This window comes from Mytilus californianus, unplaced genomic scaffold, assembly GCF_021869535.1.
Source record: "Mytilus californianus isolate M0D057914Y unplaced genomic scaffold, xbMytCali1.0.p SCAF_5, whole genome shotgun sequence".
In the NCBI taxonomy this organism is placed as follows: domain Eukaryota; kingdom Metazoa; phylum Mollusca; class Bivalvia; order Mytilida; family Mytilidae; genus Mytilus; species Mytilus californianus.
In genome coordinates, this window is record NW_026262701.1 from 60,672,306 (window position 1) to 60,695,480 (window position 23,175).

Genomic DNA, 23,175 nt, shown 5'->3' on the forward strand with positions numbered 1-23,175 from the left:
AAACCATTATAGGTCACAGTACGGTCTTCAACACGGAGCCTTGGCTTACACCGAACAGTAAGCTATAAAGGGCCCCAAAATATTACTAGTGTAAAACTATTCAAACGGGAAAACCAACGGTCTAGTCTATATAAAAAACGAGAAACGAGAAACACTTATGAACCACATCAACAAACGACAACTACTGAACATCAGATTCCTGACTTAGGACAGGTGCAAACAAATGCAGCGGGTTTAAACGTTTAAATGGTACCAAACCTTCAACCTTTTTCTGAAACATTAATAGTGTAACATCACAGCATAGAAAGACACACTATAAAATATCAACTGAAATAGCTTAACTCAATCAAAGGACATATTAAAACCATTGAACATACACTGAACAAATAAATTTGACCTATGACACAATGTAAATACAAAATAAATATCGTTACTTTTGTTGACTAGTATATATAAACAATAATTTGTTATTAATATGAGCATGCAATATTTCAAAATACGCAATACGAGTCTAGCTATAATATTGAAAAGAATGACAAAAATAATAACTGAAACATTACAGTGTAAAGATGATTACGCGAATGTGGCTCAAATACACACATTCAGTACTATATGTGACAAGAAACTACACGGAGTCAGTCTAATTTTATAGCTAAATTTAATACGCTACATATTTGCTTTAGATAATAAAGAACGGTCTAATTCAGTACCAGTCTTCACGCTCAACCACAAGACTAACAGAAGCGATGCAGACTAAGTACAACAATATCATGCAAAGCATAATTGTTCCGCGCTCCACGTCAGAGTTAATCTTTGACAAAAAATATTTGATTTTGGCATGTTTGGGTCGTGACTTTATTCAGGGGCGAATCTTTCCTTTTTTTCCGAAATAAAACCAACGGGATTTACCGAAGTTCTCCGATCTTTCTTTTAACACGCACTTGCAGAAGGAAAAGAAGCGCCATTTTGCAAGACAGACAAGGAGACATTTTATTCACAATGGCAGACCGTGGAAGAGATGACCCTGGGTAAGAAAAGCTAAACATTATACAGTTTTTTTTTAAAAATACGATAAAAGGAGTTGTTCCAACTTTTTTTTAGCAAAAACACAACTAATTCATCAAGCAATTCGTCCAGCGTAGAACAGGAAATTAAAAGATTAAACCACGTGCTCGTTTCATGCCCATAATTGATATTTTGTGAATTAACAATTAGATAATTATATAAAACTCAACTTTTATATTTTGTATATTAGATATTGTTTAATATATAAAACGGGGCCGTCGAGAATTTGAGCTGAAAAGATGTCGCAACTTATAATCTTCCTACGCCATTTTAACTTTAAGGGGGAAAGCTTCAATGACCTAATTCTCAAATGTAACCTAGTCTTTTTATACGACCGCAAAAAAATTTTGCGGTCGTATATTTGTATGATGTTGGCGTCGTCGTCCGAAGACACATTGGTTTTCGCACTCTAACTTTAGTTTAAGTGAATGGATCTCTTTGAAATTTTACCATAAGGTTCAATACCACAAAAGGAAGGTGGGGATTGATTTTGGGGGTTATGGTACCAACAGTTAAGGAATTAAGGGCCTAAAATAAGCATTTTTATACGACCGCAAAAAAATTTTGTGGTCGTATATTGGTATGACGTTGGCGTCGTCGTCGTCGTCGTCCGGCGTCGTCGTCGTCCGAATACACAATGGTTTTCGCACTCTAACTTTAGTTTAAGTGAATGGATCTTTATGAAATTTAACCATAAGGTTCAATACCACAATAGGAAGGTGGGGATTGATTTTGGGGGTTATGGTACCAACAGTTAAATAATTAGGGGCCAAAAAGGGGCCGAAAATAAGCATTTTTGTAACTTCCAGACATAACTTGTGTGTTATTGTATGGATCTCTTTGACATTGTACTACAAGATTCCATATCACAAAGGGTCGATGATGGGATTGATTTTGGGGTTAATTTCCTCGAAATTTTAGGAATAAGGGGCCAAAAGGGGGCAAAAAACAAGCATTTTTCTAGTTTCATGACAATAACTTGTGTGTAAGTGTATGGATCTTTCTGAAATTTTACTACAAGGTTCCATTTCGCAAAGGGAAAGCTGGAATTGAGTTTTGTGGTAATTGCCCAAAACGTTTAGTAAGAAGGGGCCTAAAAAGGGGTGAAAAATAAGCATTTTTTAGTTTCTAGACAATAACTTGTGTTCAAGTGTATGGATCTCTCTAAAATTGTATTACAAGGTACCATACCACAAAGGCAAGGCTGTTATTGAGCTTGGTTTGGGGGGGAAGGGGGGGGGTGATGAATCATAGGGGGGGGTCAAAAAAGGGGTAATTATTTTTTTTCGTTTAAGGAATAAGGGGAAAAAAGGTTAAAAAACTAGGGTTTCCATTTTAATAGACAAATAATTGAGTAAAGAACATTATTTAAAAGCAGTGTAAGGTTGGTAATTCAAACTCATTTAAATATCTCACCTGCACTATGTTTGAATTATGTAAATTGGAAATTTGCCAATTATTTTAGTATAATAAACTTCATTGGAAATTTGCCAATATAAAATTTTGCTGATGAAGGTTTTTTGTTTACCTTTAGTCTGACTATGATGTCATTTTCTATTTTAATAGCCTTATGATGTAGTTAAATTTTTTTTAATACTTTTATGATGTATTTTAATGCGCTTTTATGGTTGCAAATTTATTGTTTTAATATAATAAACTCCATTGGAAATTTACCAATAGTTTGTTTATTTTTAGCTATGACTATGATGTCATTTTCTATTTAATTTTAAGGTTACAAATTAATTTCAGTTTTAAATATTATTGTAAAATGTTTGCCCAAAACATTTATTAATAAGTGGCCAAAAAAGGGGGCAAAAATAAGCATTTTTTTAGTTTCCAGACATTAACTTGTGTTCAAGTGTATGGATTTCTCTGAAATTGTACTTAAAGGTACCATACCACAAAGGGAAGTGGGTCAAAAAATTTGGGGGGGGGGGATTTTTTTTCCTTTTTTTTTTCTTTAAAATTTTCCATTTTAAGTTGGTTAATTCTGATCACAAAGAGAAAGTTGGAATTGAGTTTGGGGGATAATTGCTCAAATGTTTAGGAATAAGGGGCTAAAAAAGGGGTTAAAAATAAGCATTTTTTTTAGTTTCCAACAATTAATTGTGTTTAAGTAATTGGATCTCTGTGAAATTGTACTGCAAGGTACCATACCACAAACTGAAGGCTGGGATTGAGTTTGGGGGGGCGTGATGTGTGAAAATTTTCCACTTAAAGTTGGTTAATTATTTCTGATTTAGATATAAAAGCAAATAATAATGATGTGGTTTGATTTTATCAAAAACTTAAATTGAAGTTATGTAAATTGTAAATTTAGGTTACATTGGAATTTAAGAATTGGCTTTGGGGTAGGGTTATGGCTCAAACCTTTAAATAATAAGGGAAAAAAAGGTGAAAAAACAAGGGTTTCCAGGTTAATAGACAAATAAGTACAAAACATTATTTAAAAGCAGTGTAAGGTTGGTAATTCAAACTCATTTAAATATCTCACTTACACTGCTTTTAAATTATGTAAATTGGAAATTTGCCAATAACTTTATTGTTAATAAATGCATTGGAAATTTGCCAACAATTTTAGTATAATAAACTTCATTGGAAATTTGCCAACAATTTTAGTATAATAAACTTCATTGGAAATTTGCCAATATAAAATTTTGCTGATGAAGGTTTTTTGTTTACCTTTAGCCTTGACTATGAAGTCATTTTCTATTTTTATAGCCTTATGATGTAGTTGAATTATTTAATACTTTTATGATGCGTTTAAATGGGGTTTTATGGTTGCAAATTTATTGTTTTAGTTTAATAAACTCCATTTAAAATTTGGTAATAAAAAAAATTTTTGTTTATTTTTAGCTATGATTATGATGTCATTTTCTATTTTACTTTTATGGTTGCAAAGAAATTTTTATTTTTAGATATTACTGTTAAATGATGCTGATTAAGGTTTTTGCTATGTTTAGCCATGACTATGATGTCATTTTCTATTTTAATACCTTTATTATGTAATTTCCATTTTTAGATATTACTGTTAAATGATGCTGATTGAGGGTTTGAATGCTGGGATTGATTTTGGGGGTAATTGCCTCCAAATTTTAGGAATTAGGGGGCAAAAAACAAGCATTTTTCTAGTTTCATGACAATAACTTGTGTGTAAGTGTATGGATCTTTATGAAATTGTACTACAAGGTTCCATATCACAAAGGGAAAGCTGGAATTGAGTTTGGGGGTACTTGCCCAAAACGTTTAGGAATAAGGGGCCAAAAATAAGCATTTTTCTAGTTTCCAGACAATAACTTGTGTTCAAGTGTATGGATCTCTCTGAAATTGTACTGCAAGGTACCATACCACAAAGGGAAGGCTGGGATTGTTTTTGGGGGTAATTGTCTCAAAATGTTAGGAATTAGGGGCCATAAAGGGGCAAAAAAACAAGCATTTTTCTAGTTTCAGGACAATAACTTGTGTGTAAGTGTATGGATCTTTATGACATTGTACTGCAAGGTTCCATATCACAAAGGGAAAGCTTGGTTTGAGTTTGGGGGTAATTGCCCTAAACTTTTAGGAATTTGGGGCCAAAAAGGTGCAAAAAACCCAAGCATTTTTCTAGTTTCCAGACAATAATTTGTGTTCAAGTGTATGGATCTCTCTGAAATTGTACTGCAAGGTACCATACCACAAAGGGAAGGCTGGGATTGAGTTTGGGGGTGATGAATCATAAGGGGGTTTCAAAAAATTTGGGGGGGGGGATTTTTTTTCATTTTTTTTCTTTAAAATTTTCCATTTTAAATTGGTTATTTCTGATTTATATATAAAAGCAAATAATAATGATATGGTTTGAATAGGTAAATTAAAAAATTTTAAGTTCTTAGACTACTTTCATTCTGTGTGAGAAACCTATGCTGTGTCAAATATTTAATTACAATCCAAATTCAGTGCTGTATCAAGCTTGAATGTTGTGTCCATACTTGCCCCAACTGTTCAGGGTTCGACCTCTGCGGTCGTATCAAGCTGCGCCCCAGCGGAGCATTTTATTGTAACTTCCAGACATAACTTGTGTGTTAGTGTATGGACTTCTCTGACATTGTACCACAAGGTTCCATATCACAAAGGGAATGCTAGGATTGATTTTGGGGGTAATTGCCTCCAAATTTTAGGAATTAGGGACAAAAAACAAGCATTTTTCTAGTTTAATGACAATAACTTGTGTGTAAGTGTATGGATCTTTATGAAATTGTACTACAAGGATCCATATCACAAAGGGAAAGTTGGAATTGAGTTTGGGGGTAAATGCCCAAATCGTTTAGGAATAAGGGGCCAAAAATAAGCATCTTTCTAGTTTCCAGACAATAACTTGTGTTCAAGTGTACGGATCTCTCTGAAATTGTACTGCAAGGTACCATACCACAAAGGGAAGGCTGGGATTAAGTTTAGGGTGATGAATCATAAGGGGGTTCAAAAAATTTTTTGGGGGGGGGTTCTTTAAAATTTTCCATTTTTAATTGGTTATTTCTGATTTATATATAAAAGCAAATAATAATGATATGGTTTGAATAGGTAAATTAAAACATTTTAAGTTCTTAGACCACATTCATTCTGTGTCAGAAACCTATGCTGTGTCAAATATTTAATTACAATCCAAATTCAGTGCTGTATCAAGCTTGAATGTTGTGTCCATACTTGCCCCAACTGTTCAGGGTTCAACCTCTGCGGTTGTATCAAGCTGCGCCCCAGCGGAGCATTTTATTGTAAACTGCGAGACTTGTAATTCTCGAATTTATGCAGATATTTAAACATTAAAATTTTAAGATTGTCTTTTCTTTTCAGCAAATTTTTTGTTGGAAACCTAAACTGGGAAACAGATAATGGTAAGATAAAACAACGTCAATATCTTCAAAATATTTGTACAGCAGAGAATTTTTGTGCAGCATAATTAAACAAGCTGTCACATGCCAGCACTCTTTACTTTTGGAATATTTTGTATAAGATCTCTCAGCCTGAAGAAATTTTCTGGCTGTTGTGCCACGATTATTTACAGTAACATTTTTAGCATTCATTTCATTCGTATTTCCCGGCGTATATTTTCTGGGAAAGAGGGTCATACTTATTTTCACTTTTGCAGACTTGCTTGTTATGCAGAATGATCTTTCATAGTTGCAACATAATTACCTTATCCAGACGTTATTAATGCATCCTATTTATTTCATATTTATCCTTTTATAAAGTTAGAATTATCCCAAGTCCTACCTGTCAACTAGAAGGCCACATAATTTGGTTTACTTTCACATTTGTGTACACACGTACTATTTTTAGCGTGTATTGAGTGACGTCGTCTAACAAACGTTTTGAGATGAGTATAAAATTGAGAATGGAAATGGGGAATGTGTCAAAGAGACAACAACCCGACCATAGAACAGACAACAGCAGAAGGCCACCAACAGGTCTTCAATGCAGCGAGAAATTCCCGCACCCGGAGGCGTCCTTCAGCTGGCCCATAAACAAATATATATACTAGTTCAGTGATAATGAACGCCATACTAAACTCCAAATTGTACACAAGAAACTAAAATTAAAAATAATACAAGACTAACAAAGGCTAGAGGCTCCTGACTTGGGACAGGCGCTAAAATGCGGCGGGGTTAAACATGTTTATGAGATCTCAACCCTCCCCCTATACCTCTAGCCAATGTAGAAAAGTAAAGTTGAGTTAAAAATAAGAGCTCAGACTGAACAGCTGATTTTAACAGTTTCCAGCATTTTGGTTATTACGGTATTTTTGCACACACTACAAGTTATATAAAATACATAGCATTTTATTTATATTAATTAATACTTTTATTAATGATATTAGCTTTTAATAAAGCTGCTTTTATTTATCTCAACAAATTTTGTTTCTAATTTTACAAAGTTTGGACTTTCAAGACAGTTTAATACTGTGACTTTCAGAGATGCAACTAATCGTCGGACCTGTCTGCCAGAGGGGGCAGGAATTGAGCAAGGTACCATACCACAAAGGGAAGGCTGGGATTGAGTTTGGGGGTGATGAATCATAAGGGGGTTCAAAAAATTTGGGGGGGGGGGGGTTTTCTTTTAAAATTTTCCATTTTAAGTTGGTTATTTCTGATTAATATTTAAAAGCAAATAATAATGATATGGTAGGAGATACACACCAAACAGGATTTGTAAATTATTATATAATAAGTATTGTGCAATAGCAAGAAATTTTCAATTGCACAGTATTGCACAATTGCAAGAAATCTTCAATTGCACAGTATTGCGCAATAGCAAGAAATCTTCAATTGCACAGTATTGCGCAATAGCAAGAAATATCCAATAGCACAATATTGCGCAATAGCAAGAAATTGTCAATTGTACAGTATTGCACAATAGCAAGAAATATTCAATTGCACAGTATTGTGCAAAAGAAGATACTTCGTATAAATTGCTTATTTCTTGACCAATTTCAATGGGGTTTTATTCTTGAATTCTTGGGGTTCTTTAATATGCTGAATCTAACCGTGTATTAAGTTTTTGGATTTTGGGCCCCGTTTTTAAATTGGTCCACATTGAGGTCCAAAGGGTCCAAAATTTAACTTTGTTTGATTTCATCAAAAATTGAATTATTGGGGTTCTTTGATATGCCGAATCTAACCGTGTATTTAGATTCTTAATTTTTGGTTCCGTTTTCAAATTGGTCTACATTTAAGGTCAAAAGGGTCCAAAATTAAACTTAGTTTGATTTTAACAAAAATTGAATTTTTAGGGTTCTTTGATATGCTGAATCTAAACATGTATTTAGATTTTTGATTATGGGCCCAGTTTTCAAGTTGGTCCAAATCGGGGTCCAAAATTAAACTTTGTTTGATTTCAACAAAAAATGAATATATGGGGTTCTTTGATATGCTGAATCTAATTATGTATTTTGATTTTTGGGCCCCGTTATCAACTTTGTCCACATTGAGGTCAAAAGGGTCCAAAATTAAACTTTGTTTGATTTCATCAAAAATTGAATATATGGGGTTTTTTGATATGCTGAATCTAAACATGTATTTAGATTTTAGATTTTTGGCCCAGTTTTCAAGTTGGTCCAAATTGGGGTCCAAAATTAAACTTTGTTTGATTTCAACAAAAATTGAATATATGGGGTTCTTTGATATGCTGAATCTAACCATGTATTTAGATTTTTGATTTTTGGGCCCCGTTATCAACTTTGTCCACATTGAGGTCAAAAGGGTCCAAAATTAAACTTTGTTTGATTTCATCAAAAATTGAATTCTTGGGGTTCTTTGATATGCTGAATCTAACCATGTATTTAGATTTTTTATTTGTGGACCCGCTATCAAATTGGTTCATATTGAGGTCAAAAGGGTCCAAAATTAAACTCTGTTTGATTTCATCAAAAATTTAATTATTGGGGTTCTTTGATATGCCAAATCTAACCGTGTATTTAGATTTTTAATTTTGGGTCCCGTTTTTTAAATTGGTCTACATTAAGGTCCAAAGGGTCCAAAATTAAACTTAGTTTGATTTTAACAAAAATTGAATTTTTGGGGTTCTTTGATATGCTGAATCTAAACATGTGTTTAGATTTTTGATTATGGGCCCAGTTTTCAAGTTGGTCCAAGTTGGGGTCCAAAATTAAACTTTGTTTGATTTCAACAAAAATTGAATATATGGGGTTCTTTGATATGCTGAATCTAACCATGTATTTAGATTTTTGATTTTTGGGCCCAGTTATCAACATTGTCCACATTGAGGTCAAAAGGGTCCAAAATTAAACTTTGTTTGATTTCATCAAAAATTGAATTCTTGGGGTTCTTTGATATGCTGAATCTAACGATGTATTTAGATTTTGGATATTGGACCATAATAGGTGAATGTCCAATTTAAAATTTTAAGTTCTTAGACCACATTCATTCTGTGTCAGAAACCTATGCTGTGTCAAATATTTAATCACAATCCAAATGCAAAGCTGTACCAAGCTTAAATGTTGTGTCCATACTTGCCCCAACTGTTCAGGGTTCGACCTCTGCAGTCGTATCAAGCTGCGCCCTGCAGAGCATTTTATTATAATTGAAAATAATGATAAGTAAAATGAGAGAATGATGAAGAAATGATCTAAAGGGGTCTTCAAAATAAGTCGAACACATTCTTATTATAGAAAAAAAATTATTTTCGTATCTTTTATTAGCAAACCTATGAAATTTCATGAAAAAAACCCTTTGGATATGCTCCAGAACACAGGATTCTGCTTCATTTGTATCTAAATTTTCTGGGGGGGGTATGTCGTCAGACCCTCCGACTTAGGGTCGTGCCGGTGGCTGGTCAATAAGAGGACTAGTAGAAAAATGATATCACCAGGCCTGCAGGCTAGTACATACATTTTGTTAGTGTCAAACCCTGTTAACCGTTCTAGAGTTATTCCCCTTTACAAATGGAAAAATTGCTGAATTTTTGTTTCCATTCAACTACAGATGCCTCAACCAAATGTTATGAAACTTATACACAATACTTATTACCACAAAACTCAGATCAAGTACAAATCTTGGTAGCATCACTTTTACCGTTCTTCCGTTATGTCCCTTTATAACTTTACATGATATGCCAGCGGGGCATCATCTGTGTCCCATGGACACATTCCCCTTTTATTAGTCCCCTACTGACGAAGTTGAAGGGGACTTTAGGTTTGCACTCTGTCGGTCTGTCTGTCAGTCGGGCAAATCAGCTTTCCTCACTTTTTTTCTTCATTCTTAAAGATATTGATTTAGTATTTGTTATATGGTTTTATCATGACAAGTTATAGATCAAGTTCGAATTTTGTTCCATTCTGATGATTTAGTCCAGAGTAATGGTCCATAAAAAAATCCATATCTAATGTTAGGGTACTATGTTAAACCATATTTCTATACAGAGAGAGATAACTAATTTTTTTAAAGAAATTGTTTGAAAAATTTGTGCCAGTTTGTTTGTTATTTTGTATTAACTTATTTTCTGAATGCTATATATATATAAATATTATTCAGTGAAATCCTTTAATTAGATAATAATCTATTTTCATTAAGGTATATATTTCATTACATTACATTGTGTGGATAAAAAATGTTGACACTTTATAGATAAGTTACAAATCTATATTAGTTTGTGACAAATGAAAGAAAAAATATTTGGAACTATTAATTATATTTGATTATAATTTGAAAATAGTTATACATTGTATTACATCATATCTAATTTTAGAGAACTATTAATCATATCCAATGTTAACAGTGTTTTCCACACTTTTTATACGACCGCAAAATGTTTTGCGGTCGTATATATTGGTATGACGTTGGCGTCATCCGAAGACACATTGGTTTTCGCACTCTAACTTTAGTTTAAGTGAATGGATCTCTATGAAATTTTACCATAAGGTTCAATACCACAAAAGGAAGGTTGGGATTGATTTTGGGGGTTATGGTACCAACAGTTAAGGAATTGGGGGCCAAAAATGAGCATTTTTGTAACTTCCAGACATAACTTGTGTGTTAGTGTATGGATCTCTCTGACATTGTACCACAAGGTTCCATATCACACAGGGAATGCTGGGATTGATTTTGGGGGGTAATTGCCTCAAAATATTAGGAATTAGGGGCCAAAAAAGGGGCAAAAAACAAGCATTTTTCTAGTTTCATGACAATAACTTGTGTGTAAGTGTATGGATCTTTCTGAAATTGTACTACAAGGTTCCATATCACAAAGGGAAAGCTGGAATTGAGTTTGGGGGTAATTGCCCAAAACGTTTAGGAATAAGGGGCAAAAAGGGGCCAAAAATAAGCATTTTTCTAGATTCCAGACAATAACTTGTGTTCAAGTGTATGGATCTCTTTGAAATTGTACCACACGGTTCCATTTCACACAGGGAATGCTGGGATTGATTTTGGGGGTAATTGCCTCAAAATATTAGGAATAAGGGGCCAGAAAAGGGGCAAAAAACAAGCATTTTTCTAGTATCATGATAATAACTTGTGTGTAAGTGTATGGATCTTTCTGAAATTGTACTACAAGGTTCCATATCACAAAGGGAAAGCTGGAATTGTTTTTGGGGGTAATTGCCTCCACATTTTAGGAATTAGGGGCAAAAAAGGGGCAAAATGTTTAGGAATAAGGGGCCAAAAATAAGCATTTTTCTAGTTTCCAGACAATAACTTGTGTTCAAGTGTATGGATCTCTCTGAAATTGTACTGCAAGTTACCATACCACAAAGGGAAGGCTGGGATTGAGTTTGGGGGTGATGAATCATAAGGGCGTTCAAAAAATTTGGGGGGGGATTTTTCTTTTTTTCTTTTTAAATTTTCCATTTTAAGTTGGTTATTGTTGTTTTATATTTAAAAGCAAATAATAATGATATGGTAGGAGATACACACCAAACAGGATGTGTAAATTATTATATAATAAGTATTGTGCAATAGCAAGAAATCTTCAATTGCACAGTATTGCACAATAGTAAGAAATCTTCAATTGCACAGTATTGTGCAATAGCAAGAAATCTTCAATTGCACAGTATTGTGCAATAGCACAATATTGCGCAATAGCAAGAAATTGTCAATTGTACAGTATTGTGCAATAGCAAGAAATATTCAATTGCACAGTATTGTGCAAAAGAAGATACTTCGTATAAATTGCTTATTTCTTGACCAATTTCAATGGGTTTTATTCTTGAATTCTTGGGGTTCTTTAATATGCTGATTCTAACCGTGTATTAAGTTTTTGGATTTTGGGCCCCATTTTTAAATTGGTCCACATTGAGGTCCAAAGGGTCCAAAATTAAACTTTGTTTGATTTCATCAAAAATTGAATTATTGGGGTTCTTTGATATGCCGAATCTAACGGTGTATTTAGATTCTTAATTTTTGGTTCTGTTTTCAAATTGGTCTACATTAAGGTCCAAAGGGTCCAATATTAAACTTAGTTTGATTTTAACAAAAATTGAATTCTTAGGGTTCTTTGATATGCTGAATCTAAACATGTATTTAGATTTTTGATTATAGGCCCAGTTTTCAAGTTGGTCCAAATCGGGGTCCAAAATTAAACTTTGTTTGATTTCAACAAAAATTGAATATATGGGGTTCTTTGATATGCTGAATCTAACCATGTATTTATTTTTTGATTTTTGGGCCCCATTATCAACTTTGTCCACATTGAGGTCAAAAGGGTCCAAAATTAAACTTTGTTTGATTTCATCTAAAATTGAATTCTTGGGGTTCTTTGATATGCTTAATCTAACCATGTATTTAGATTTTGGATATTGGACCATAATAGGTGAATGTCCAATTTAAAATTTTTAAGTTCTTAGACCACATTCATTCTGTGTCAGAAACCTATGCTGTGTCAAATATTTAATCACAATCCAAATTCAGAGCTGTATCAAGCTTGAATGTTGTGTCCATACTTGCCCCAACTGTTCAGGGTTCGACCTCTGCAGTCGTATCAAGCTGCGCCCTGCGGAGCAGTTTATTAGAAAATGCTTGTGAAAATTAAGATTACTTGTTTTACGCAATCAGCATCCACCATTTAAACCAGTACATGGTTACAGTGTCTTCCCTAGAAAATTTTTCATGCATGGTGGGTCCATGGTGGATTTGCAACACGGCGCGCGATGATTCTTTTTCAGAATTAGTTACACTACATAGTTTATATGTATATAGCCATATACCAATCTAATTGTTTTATTATAGGTAAGTCATGGAACTTTTAAGTATTTATTACAGATGAGAGGAATCAATGAAAGACCTTATAAACAATAATAAAAATAATCCAGTCTGCACAAGTTATTTACAAATTTTAAAATGTCATGTACACATTATTTTGTTGATATCTTCCTCTGTTTCAACCTTCCAAAGGTCCCTACACATTTTTCAAAAATCAAAATCTTCCTCAGTTCTAATCTAATCAGTTAAAATGTGTTCAACATGATCATGAGGATATAGGAATTTGGTTCTTTTATTAAGTCTCCCAAACCATGGAAGTAATATTGAAAGGAATAACGACGTCGTCACTTCAAAGGCTTCATCTGCGTTACCGCCCATCTTTCGATAACTCGTTAATTGGTTTAATATATGGCATGGTAATTGACTCTCGGCATGTGATAGATCAAATCACTGACACTTTTCGGTCATTTTCGTGTTCCCGGAAAATTACGAATAGACCAGTTGTTGTCGTATGTACGTACGAAGTAACCCGAATAGTTCACTCGTTACATTCCGCTGCTGTACGCTACCGAATAGAGTCAGTCATTCAATGTTGATTTTAGTCTATTTTTCCTATTTATGTCTTTTTCGATCTTAATAGTTTAGGCCGACAGTTATCACATATTGAATTTAAGAAAAAGGGTGGATCATTTTCAATTTTAATACTTAAAACCAGTTAATTAAGAAGCCATTTCTGAAAGTTAAGAAGATGATTGTACAAAAAATATGTTTCGACGACCTTTTATTAAATACGAATAATCCAAGTCTTCCGTGTATACCAGGCAAATTAAATATTCACAATTTTAAACGTTTCTATTCTTTAATTTGTACATAAACAAATTCATATAAAATAAATTTGCGGTTATACAGATAGCGTCAAGCTCGTTTTGTATGGTTGATTTTCTTTTTGCTGTAACGTGCTACATTAATATCAGTATTCAATTGTAAACACTTTTTTGAAATAGATATAAATTTAACATGTTTACGAACTTATGATCCCGATTTTAATTGTCCAGTTTCAATAACGTAATCAATTACTTGAAAGTAAATATTTTTATAAATCTCGATAAACTTGGCACATTTCAACAGTAAAATATTCTATGTCTACATCTGTCTACATTATTTTGTTCAACATCATGTGAAACCTGATCGATTCATCGGTATTTAACTGTTTTACTCGGGATCCGCTTTTAACCGGAAAATACTTTTAGAACAGTTTAAAACAAACGGTAAAAAGCAAAAATATGCTAAATTAAATACAATTTTCCATGCTAAACTGTTGTAGGTTGAACAATTCTCGTCCGTTTTTCAAGTTTTTTACATCATACGACTTCTTTCTGAAGGTAGAGGTTTTATATGATACAGCGCCACCTGCTTATTAATTAACCTCGGATTTCACACAGGTGCTTTATAATTACCGGACTCGATAAAATCACGTGACTGATAAGAAATTCCAGATGCCATTTTACAACCGCGGTATCACAGATAGTAACCAAAGGGGTCTTGCCGCTGAGACTATAATTGGATAAAATCATATGACTTTAGTACAGAGCTCTGCAGGCTGTTAATACATGCTAATTAGTCGTTGTTATTCCTTTTAAATATTACTTCCATGCCCAAATGAAGTTTGGGAAGACTTATTGTTTTTGCTCAGTTCTTATTATTATTATTCTTCTTCTTCTTCTTCCGCCGCTTTTAAATTTGAACTTGTCCGCACCCGTTCTCCAAAACCGCTTGTCAGATTAACTTAGGGTTTCACAATATGTTAGACTAACATGTCTAGTGGTGCAATCAGGGTTTTGTTTGTGCAATGGGGTTTATAAAGGGGTACTTTGAGGGGCAAAAAGAAAAGAGGGTTTTACTATAGAACCCTATGGGATTTTATTTTTTTAAATTTTCAAATGATTATAAATTGAAAACCGTTTGTGATAGACACAATCTTTTTAATTGAAAATGTTCTTAATGATAAAGCCCATTAAATGAAATACAGGGTTAGTCCCCAGGGGTCACCCCCTACCCCTGCCATTTAAGAAAGTTCTAATACCTTGTAAGTGGTCAAGATCCCCACCCCTAAACCATATATATTTTGGTTTGTTATGCTAAGATGGTTTGAATGATATACAGGGTTAGTCCCCAGGGGTCACCCCTGCCATTTGAGAAAGTTCTAATATCTTGTAAATGGTCGAGATCCCCACCCCTAAACCATATATATTCTGGTTTGTCATGATAAAGCACATCATATGAAATACAGGGTTAGTCCCCAGGGGTCACCCTCACCCCCTGCCATTAAGAAAGTTCTAATATCTTGTAAGTGGTCAAGATCCCCACCCCTAAACCATATATATTCTGGTTTGTCATGCTAAGATGGTTTGAATGATATACAGGGTTAGTCCCCAGGGGTCATCCCTACCCCCTGCCATTTGAGAAAGTTCTAATATCTTGTAAATGGTCGAGATCCCCACCCCTAAACCATATATATTCTGGTTTGTCATGATAAAGCACATCGAATGAAATACAGGGTTAGTCCCCAGGGGTCACCCCCACCCCCTGCCATTTGAGAAAGTTCTAATATCTTGTAAATGGTTGAGATCCCCACCCCTAAACCATATATATTCCTATTTGTCATGTCTCAAACATTTGAATGACGTATACGGTCAGTCCCCAGGGGTCCCCCCCACCCCCAATGTTCTAATATCTTGTAAATGGTTGAGATCCCCACCCCTAAACCATATATATTCCTGTTCGTCATGTTATGAACATTTGAATGACGTATAGGGCCAGTCCCCAGGGGTTCCTCCCCACCCCCAATGTTCTAGTATCTTGTAAATGGTCGAGAACCCTACCCCTAAACCATATATATTCTGGTTTGTCATGCCAAGATGATTTGAATGATATACAAGGTTAGTCCCCAGGCATCACTAATGCATATAACTTTACTGGACAAAACCAATTTTCACTGGAAGTTGCCCAATGTCAGGCGACCCTGGGAATTACGAATTATGGGAGCTTCGTTTGGGAGACTTCGTAACAGCATCCTGTTACATTCATTTCTTGTTCTTTCTTACTTTAAAAGTTGATTAGACATGTGTACTTATTAACAGGTTATGATAAATATTATAAGATAGCATATTATTTTATGTATTATGCAGACAGTTTATGGAACTACTTCACTAAGTTTGGTCAGCTGTCAGATGCTGTTGTAATCATGGACAGACAAACCGGAAAATCAAGAGGTTTTGGATTTGTGACATTCAGAGATCCCAGATGTGTAGACAATGTATTAAATGCAGAACATCAGCACGAAATTGATGGAAGACAGGTAAAAAATGAGTTTATTGTTCAAAAAATAACGCTAAGCCAAATAGTTTTAATTCCTGAATTACCATTATAAGTTTCCTTTGTTCCTGTCCAGATATTTTCAGAAATGTTCAAAGCAAATGCGTCGCATATTATTCAATTTTGAAGTATTTGTTAGAATTTAAAAATGCATCAGGAAAAATTTAAAGAAATGTTTTTAAACTTTTATGGAAAAAAAAAATTAAACCATATTTTCTTGATATACATAAATGTTTGGGCTTATTAGTTCTATCTCCCAGTTTTAATGTGTTAATTATTTTAATGCATTTGATAAGATGAGTTAAGAGAATACAGTGTTCCAGCTAGGATTTCAAAAGGGCAGGGTGCCAATCCTGAAAAAGGGCATTTAACGTGCGATATGATAATATGAAAAGGGCATGTTTTAATAAAGATTATTATCAAACATTGTTTGTTCATTGAATAACTGGTTATAAATATACAAGAACAACATCATTAGCCCAGAGAAAAACTATCTTTCTACTTTTTAGGCTGAAAACTTATCAAGCAGCTTGTGACACAAGTTTTAAATCATTGCTTGGCACAGTTAAGCTTTATATGCAGTATTTTTTATACGCCCGTTTACGGGACGTATTATGGTATACCGTTGTCCGTCGGTCTGTCCGTCATCAACATGTCGGACATTAACTGAAAAATGCTTTCACCAATTTGCATAAAACTTTGGTGAATTGTTCATATTTATTGACGTGAGCTCCCTTTCGTTTTTTATAAAATTCAGATTTTACCTTTTCGATATATGGGGTTTTATTCATTAAAAAAAGGGGGATTTTCCAGTTTTCGGACAATAAGTCAAGAATGCTTTCACCAACTTGCAAGAAATTGTGGTGAATTGTTTATATCTATTGACATGAGCTCCCTTTCGATTTTTATAAATTTTAGATTTTACGTTTCCGAGTTACAGGGTTTTATTCATAAAAAAAGGGGGGATTTTCCAGTTTTCTGACAAAAACTCAAAAATGCTTACAGCAATTCTTATGAAACTTTGGTGAATTGTTTGTATGTATTGATGTAAGCTCCCTTTAGAATTTTATAAATTTTACATTTTACATTACCGAGTTATGGGGTTTTATTCATTAAAAAAAGGGGTGATTTTCCAGTTTTCGGACAATAACTCAAAAATGCTGTCACCAATTCTCATGAAACTTTGGTGAATTGTTTATATCTATTGATGTAAGCTCCCTTTTTATTTTCATACATTTCTTATATGACTGAGAATTAATTGAACTTTATTTGTTTATAGTCTGACAACAGATATACTTAGTATTGCACAACAGCAAGAAATCTTTAATTGAATATAAATTCAATTCATATGACCAATTTCAAGTTTTTTGACTACATTTATTCAGAAACCTATAATATGTCAAATATTTAATTACAATCCAAATTCAGACCTGAATCAAGCTTGAATATTGTGGCCATTTTTGCCCCAACTGTTCAGGGTTGGACCTCTGCGGGCGTATCTAGCTGCGCTCAGCGAAGCAGTTTATTGAAAAATGTCCTACTTCATTCTGTTTCTATGGCCTGACACACTTTACAAGTTTCACCTTTCTACCTTTTCTGTGCTTAATGGCAATACAGCACAAAACAGCTGTAAATGCACAATGTTAGGATATAGTGAACAGTAAAAATTTGGATTGAAAATAAAAAATACAGAAAAAGATGACCAAGGCACCCTACCAACCCTGCTACTAAGACCCTCTTTAACTTTTCCCATAACTCAAAACACCTAAACATATAAATTCTAAAGCCAGAAGTATGAAGGCATATTTTATAATATCTTAGTAGGTTAGTCAATGCTAGGGAAAAATAAGATTGAGTTATCTTTCTTTATTTGGGTGTGCTCCTTCTTTGGAGGATAATAAACAGTACGTAGAAGATGTAAATACGATCAACAATATGGCGGCCGATTTTGTTATTTTCGTTTAAAAAATGAAGGCAGTCAATGAAAAATACGTCTTAATTTGCTATTTATTTCACGGAAAACAATAAGGGCAATGTTTTTAACGAGTTGATTATGGTTTTCGACTTTCTGTCAATATTACGTTTTCTACATGAAACTACGGTAAACCTTGATAATTTTGCCGAAGTTGTATGAACATTTCTTCAAGTTCAAAGACAAATGCCGACTGACCGATTCTATTTGAATGAATTAATGTTGATGATCATTAAATGACCCATCCGATAAACGGATTACCTATAACAACAGATTATGACATCTGTTGTAACCGTTGATTAGCTTGGGGTCGTAAACAGTCATATACTTGTCGCCAGGTAAATTTTTGTAATTGGCTGATCATATCAATACGAACAAAATAATATACCAATCGATCTTCAAAAAAGGCAGGGCGCACTGCAAACTGTAAAAAGGGCACAGGGCGGCACTCGGGGAAAGGGCGGGCAGACCGCCCTGTGAAAACGACCTACATGTAGCTGGAACACTGGAATATAGTGGAAAATGTTTCTCGCAGTTCTAAGTGCTTTGGTCTGAAATTTGATTTTAATGGAATTTATTTCAAATCTCGTATGCTATTGTTTCATTCATGGAACATTTAAATTTTATTTAGCAATGCACAAGACTGAAAAAGGGAGTAACAGAATCTTTTACTTTTCCATATAATTTATTATTTCACCACTATAATAAGTTTACATTTGGGATTTTTCGCACAACTTGTATTTTTGAAGAAAAAAAATCTCAAATGCTAAGTTGTGAATGGAGAAATATTGTAACATACAAGCAAAAGAATATATTCGTCTTGGCAGCTTGTGAAAGGACTGTTGATGGCAGAAAATATAAAAATGAATTACTATTATTTAGGTGCTCTACTAAAGGAGTATATGCCTGTTGCAGAGGACAGAGCAAGAGCAGTGCATGAGGTGGAAAGCTTGCTTTATGTATAAGCTTAACAGCAACACCTCAATAAATGTACAGAGTGATGGGTAAAGGTTGTGTTAATTTAGATGTGTGGACTTGACTGAATAAAACTTGGCTGTTTACACTTCAGAAACTCTATCGCATTAAAGTTAACTTCCAGTTCCTGTTCATTCTGTTTAATTGGGAAAAAGTCTGTTGTGATGAGACAAATGAAGTTTGACAAAAATAATATATACATTTTATAGATTAGTTATGTTCTTAGATATTAAATAAGTGAAATAATTATCCCACCATAATACATAAATTTTTGTAAGTTTGCACATTGTTAAGGTTATGACTTGCTTCTCTGACATTTAGGTAGGAGAAATTAACATTTTACAGTGAAACCTCTTATATATAAGGAACAAATTACATATCAAAAGAAGTGTGATTGAAATGTCTTGCTGCTAAAAAATAGTTGGTATTTTAAAGATACCTGGCACTTGATTAAAAATTTCATTTTTACAACCTTTTCATGCTCACAACTATATTTCCTGTTTCAAAAAGGCATCAGATGAAGATATGCAGACATTAGCTGTATTTAAAACAGATAATTTATAATACGACCGCAAAAAAAATTTTGCGTTCGTATATTGGTATGACTGGCGGCGTCGTCATCCGAAGACACATTGGTTTTCGCACTCTAACTTTAGTTTAAGTGAATGGATCTCTCTGAAATTTTACCATAAGGTTCAATACCACAAAAGGAAGGTGGGGATTTGCTTTGGGGGGTTATGGCTCAAACCGTTTAGGAATTAGGGGCAAAAAAGGGGGAAAACAAGGTTGTCCTGGTTAATGGACAAATACTTTAGTACAAAACATAATTTAAAGCAGTGTAAGGGAGATAAATCAAATACATCATTGAAATTATCTCCCTTACACTGCTTTTAAATTATGAATAAAGTAATGGTTAATGAACAATTAAGATAATTTAAAACAGTGTAAGGGAGGTAATCCAAATACAACGTTTTGGTTACTTCCCTTATACTGCTTTTAAATTATGTTTAAAGAAATGCATATTTATAAAGGAAGACCAGTAAAAATATCTGCAAATGTTGCATCTTTTTTTTTACAAAAAAATCCATATGAAAGATTTGACACTATATTTTAAATTCTATTATAAAATAGATTAAGTTAGCACTATGGTAAATTTAAATGGGTAATTATGGTTGCAAACTCCATTGGAAATTTGAATGAGATTATGACCATATCTTGAGGGAAAGAATTTTTTTGGGGAAAAGGGGGGGGGGGGGTAAAAAGAAATTGTGGGGGGTCAATTTTTTCTCATTTCAGATTTCAGAAATTAAAAAGAATTATTCTTCAAATATTTTTTTTTTTCAAATTTCAAATATTGAAAAATTTCAAGAAGTTATCTTTAATTGCACAGTATGGCACATTAGATTTTTAAAATCTTTGACCACATTTATTTATTTGTTATGCCAAATCTAACCGTGTATTTAGATCTTTAATTTTTGGTCCAGTTTTCAAATTGGTCTACATTAAGGTCCAAAGGGTCCAAAATTAAACTTAGTTTGATTTTAACAAAAATTGAATTCTTGGGGTTCTTTGATATGCTGAATCTAACCATGTATTTAGATTTTGGATATTGGACCATAATAGGTGAATGTCCAATTTTAAAATTTTTAAGTTCTTAGACCACATTCATTCTTTGTCAGAAACCTATGCTGTGTCAAATATTTAATCACAATCCAAATGCAAAGCTGTATCAAGCTTGAATGTTGTGTCCATACTTGCCCCAACTGTTCAGGGTTCGACCTCTGCGGTCGTATCAAGCTGCGCCCTGCGGAGCATTTTATTAAGAATTAATTCAGTGATAATGGAAATGTTTTAAATTGGGAAAAATTTAGTTGTCTCTATTCAACAATTACTGATGTGAACTTTGCTGCATTAAAGAAAGCGATTGAGATTGGATGAATTGTAGATTCTCTCAACATAAATTTTGAAATGATGATATATTTACATTCAACAATTATTATTTTACAATTGTAAAGCTTTGATAGTCTGAAACCCTGATTATTCTCATTATGGAAAACTTTTCAAGGACCAGAGACATTAAAGTCCTATAAGCCAAATACTTAAATAAATGATTTTAAATTATTTCAAAGTATTTACACTATCACTGAATCGTCGAAATCTTGATAGCAATCTTGAAATTGAAATAAGCGAAAGATGCTATTGGAAATTTTCTTTTATTCTATAGCAGAAGCAAATTTTTCTCTGAACAAGATAAGAGCAAAATAAAATTTCATCAAATGTTAAAAGATTACTTCCATGTGGATGTTTGTTCTACTTGAATGATAAAAAGGTTTCATTGTGTATTTTTTCAGTCAGACAATCAAGTAATTTTATGAAGTTATTTCTGTTAACATCACTCCAAGCAAACGTTCCAAGTGTAGAGAAATAGAGTTATTCATCTCAAGTCCGGATTCTTCATTGTTTTGTGACATTATTTAATTGTCTTTCTTTTTTACTCTTTCAGGTCAGTGCCAGACCTTGCAATAACAGATAAACTGTATGGTGTTGAAGTTAAAAAAAAAAACTTAAAATGTGTAAAGACACCTAACTTGTGGTGTATATAATCTCCATGATTTGTAATTATGTGTCATTTGTTGTCTTGAAAATTCCATTTGTTTTTAAATAAGAAAACTTCTCATTTTATACCATTGCATTGTGCACTTTGTAACAGTTAGAATTTTATTATTAAAAAAGTAATAATAACAATTAGTGTTTGAACATAGGAGCAAAGTTATCCATGTATCCTATCATAAAGTTAATTAAAAGTGTTAGAAAATCTACATTAATTTCATGTATTTTAATTGATCACTGTCTTCAGAAGAAGTAAATTATATAAAGTCTTTAAAACTATTGTTGTTTGTATTGCCAGGTGTAAGGCATGGAATTCCACCAGATTTATCTGATTTTGTCTGGCCTGCCACAAAAGTCACGGAAAGTGAGACATGGGTATTGCTTTTCCAGTGGCGGAGGATGCGTCAATAATTGTGAAGTTTATTGCTTAAGTCAGTTTGATGGGAGCTACTTGTGATAGATTAATGATATTTTCTATAAAGTGGCATTACTATCAGTACAAAATCAGTTTAATGACTATTTTGTCATGGCCCTGTCTGAAGGTTGTGGTCAAGCGACTTTGAATTATTGCAATGTTGCTGTCCATCAGATTGTTGTCAATTTGTTGAGAAACAAGACATAAATTGTAGCTCTCCTACATTCCCTTATGTGCAGGGTCAATGTTGAGGTTCAGTCTGGTACAAGATTTGTGTTGCCCTTGACTGTCTTTCACATTGTTTCTGCACTGTAGCAAAGTACCACTTTTATTGCAAATTTCATTTCCACACTCCAACTTGAGTTTGCCTCTAGGAAATATAATGAAACTTGTACAGTTGTGCCAAAATTTGAGTGTAACAGTTGATTTCAAAACCTGCAACCATAACAGTAACAATTATAAATCTTGTTTTCTCACTTATAAATTTTGGATCTATCATATGAAATACCAAACTTTATAAAATTATAAAAATAAACCAGAGGACCAAAAGTGTAATCTTCACTTGACTACTATTAAGTCAAAAAAATTTTGCGGTCGTATATTGGTATGTCGTCGTCCGAAAACACACTGGTTTTCGCACTCTAAATTTAGTTTTAGTGAATGGATCTCTATGACATTTTTATACGACCGCTAAAAACTTTTGCGGTCGTATATTGGTATGACGTTGGCGTCGTCCGAAGACACATTGGTTTTCGCACTCTTACTTTAGTTTAAGTGAATGGATCTCTTTCAAATTTTACCATAAGGTTCAATACCACAAAAGGAAGGTGGGGATTGATTTTGGCCCAGGGGGTTATGGTTCCAACAGTTAAGGAATTAGGGGCCACAAAGGGGCCAAAAATGAACATTTTCTAGTTTCCAGACATTAACTGTAGAACGGTGTATGGATCTCTCTGAAATTATACTACAAGTTTCCATACCACAAAGGGATAGTTAGGATTTGCTTTGGGGGGTTATGGCTCAAACCATTTAGGAATTAGGGGAAAAACAAGGTTGTCCTGGTTAATGGACAAATACTT

The 23,175-nt window shown here is 33.5% G+C and overlaps 2 protein-coding genes across 3 annotated transcripts in view; both read left to right on the forward strand.

The window, feature by feature from the left end:
• LOC127701157 (cytoplasmic dynein 1 light intermediate chain 2-like) overlaps positions 1 to 5,921 on the forward strand; it is a 722,868-nt gene extending 716,947 nt beyond the window's left edge. The window contains exon 14 of one of the 2 annotated variants that reach the window (XR_007981847.1): positions 5,309 to 5,921. The gene's annotated coding sequence lies outside the window, so the exon portion shown is untranslated. Of the gene's footprint in view, positions 1 to 5,158 lie in introns of both variants that reach the window. The other variant, XR_007981841.1, reaches the window with a different exon arrangement.
• LOC127701191 (RNA-binding protein Musashi homolog 2-like) lies at positions 899 to 21,678 on the forward strand. The gene is made up of 4 exons (XM_052205026.1): positions 899 to 1,028; positions 5,890 to 5,930; positions 15,938 to 16,107; positions 18,979 to 21,678. Exons 1-4 carry the CDS (start codon positions 1,000 to 1,002, stop codon positions 18,988 to 18,990), a joined length of 252 nt encoding a protein of 83 aa, XP_052060986.1. The 5' UTR covers positions 899 to 999; the 3' UTR covers positions 18,991 to 21,678.
• Positions 21,679 to 23,175: the final 1,497 nt, after the last annotated feature.